Source organism: Pan paniscus, chromosome 2 (genome assembly GCF_029289425.2).
Source record: "Pan paniscus chromosome 2, NHGRI_mPanPan1-v2.0_pri, whole genome shotgun sequence".
NCBI lineage: Eukaryota > Metazoa > Chordata > Mammalia > Primates > Hominidae > Pan > Pan paniscus.
Window position 1 is genome coordinate 159,356,656 of NC_085926.1, and position 1,902 is coordinate 159,358,557.

Sequence of the window (1,902 nt, forward strand, 5' to 3'; positions counted from 1 at the left end):
GCTTTAACTGGATTATCTTTCTTTCTTACAGATAATGCACAAGGTTGATACAATTCTCTCCATGTTACAGGTGAGGACACTGAGACTCAGAGAAATAAGGGGGGGGGGGGAAAAAAAAAATCCCAGGGCTGCACAGGTGTTAAGTAATGAGCTCAAGATTTGGGCCCAAGTTTGATGGGCACTGTCAAATTAAGAATTGCTAAACTATAAATTCATCAACTGTAATTTCAAGATGTTTCTCCAACCTTTCTTTTGAGTATGCAGGATTTGAATTGTTTTTAGAGATAGGCTCTCACTCTGTTGCCCAGGCTGGAGCCCAGCAGTGCAGTTATAGCTCACTGCAGCCTCAAACTCCTGGGCTCAAATGATCCTTCCACCTCAGCCTTCCACAGTGCTAGGATTACAGGCATGAGCCACCATTCCCAGACTGAATTTATCCATTTTAGATAAAATGCAGAGTGGCAAAGCTGGCATTGGGGACAGGTTGAATGGTGGTGCAGTCTTTAGAACCTGAAAAAAGGGGCTGATTGTGTGTGTGTGTGTGTGTGTGTTTGTGTGTAGTGGACATTGGTAGTCTGTGCTTGTAGTAGATGATAGTTCTCCTAATGAAATTGATGTGTTGCAATGAGACTCTGAAGAACATGGCAAAAATCCTTTAGCCTATTTTTTATCATTTTAAGAATGGAAGGAAAGTTTTACTGTAGGATAGCCTTAGTGACATCTGGTGATTTTGTAACCTGAAGTCAATTTATCAAGTGAAGTAGATTTTCCTGGGTAGGAAATATTATTTTCTTTTTCATTCACTTGTTGAACAGAGTCTTCGAGTTATTTGGAATTTCTACTAAGTTTTGTGGTTTTTTTAAATAGCAATTTTAAACTCTATAGCTTCCCATAGATTGTTCCATAATGCTAAAATTTATAACTTAATCCACTCAATATATAACATTTGGCCATAAGAAAATGATATGTAAGTTACGATACTTAGTGAATGTTTTTGGAATAAATAGTTCTGGGCACATCTGTCCTCTCTACAAAGTAAGAGAAAACTTGTTTTTCTTCTAACTTGAACATATGCTGTTTTTTTTTTTTTTATGGTGAAAAGATATATATATATATATATTCAGAATTAGGCAGCTGGGCTCAGTTTAGATGATCCCAGTTTTGTTGGCAACATCCAAAGCATCGTAATCAGGAGCCAGTCGAACATATGCCTTCTTCTCTCCATCAGGCCGAATCAGGGTGTTGACCTTGGCCACATCAATGTCATAGAGCTTCTTCACAGCCAGTTTAATCTGGTGCTTGTTGGCTTTAACATCCACAATGAACACAAGTGTGTTGTTGTCTTCTATCTTCTTCATGGCAGACTCAGTAGTCAGCGGAAACTTGATGATAGCATAGTGGTCAAGCTTGTTTCTCCTGGGAGCGCTCTTCCGAGGATATTTGGGCTGTCCCCGGAGTCGCAGTGTCTTCGGCCGCCAGAAGGTGGGTGACGTGCGGATCTTCTTCTTTTTGTGGCTGTGGACACCTTTCAACACTGCCTTCTTGGCCTTTAAAGCCTTCGCTTTGGCTTCAGCTTTAGGAGGGGCAGGAGCTTCCTTCTTCGCTTTCGGCGCCATCTTGTGAAAAGGGTCCATATGCTGTGTTTTAAGGTAGATTTTTATTTAAATGCAAAACCTTGTTATTTTAAATATCAAATGAAATCTTATTTGCTTTTATCTTCTCTTATGCATTCCAATTAAATTTTGTAATATATTGGCTCTTTCCCCTTATTCATGGGAAGTTAGTAAGACAAAAAAATAAGACATATAGATGTTTCATTTAAAATTTTGTCACATCTAAATAAAGTCTAGCAAAATTGTTGTATCTGACACCCCGTAAGAATGGTATATTCTCTCACAATCT

At 38.8% G+C, this 1,902-nt stretch overlaps 1 protein-coding gene across 1 annotated transcript; it reads right to left on the reverse strand.

Annotated features, from left to right (window-relative positions):
- Positions 1 to 1,099: 1,099 nt before the first annotated feature.
- LOC100972689 (large ribosomal subunit protein uL23-like) lies at positions 1,100 to 1,639 on the reverse strand. The gene has a single exon (XM_034957686.3). It carries the CDS (start codon positions 1,632 to 1,634, stop codon positions 1,146 to 1,148), a length of 489 nt encoding a protein of 162 aa, XP_034813577.1. The 5' UTR covers positions 1,635 to 1,639; the 3' UTR covers positions 1,100 to 1,145.
- Positions 1,640 to 1,902: the final 263 nt, after the last annotated feature.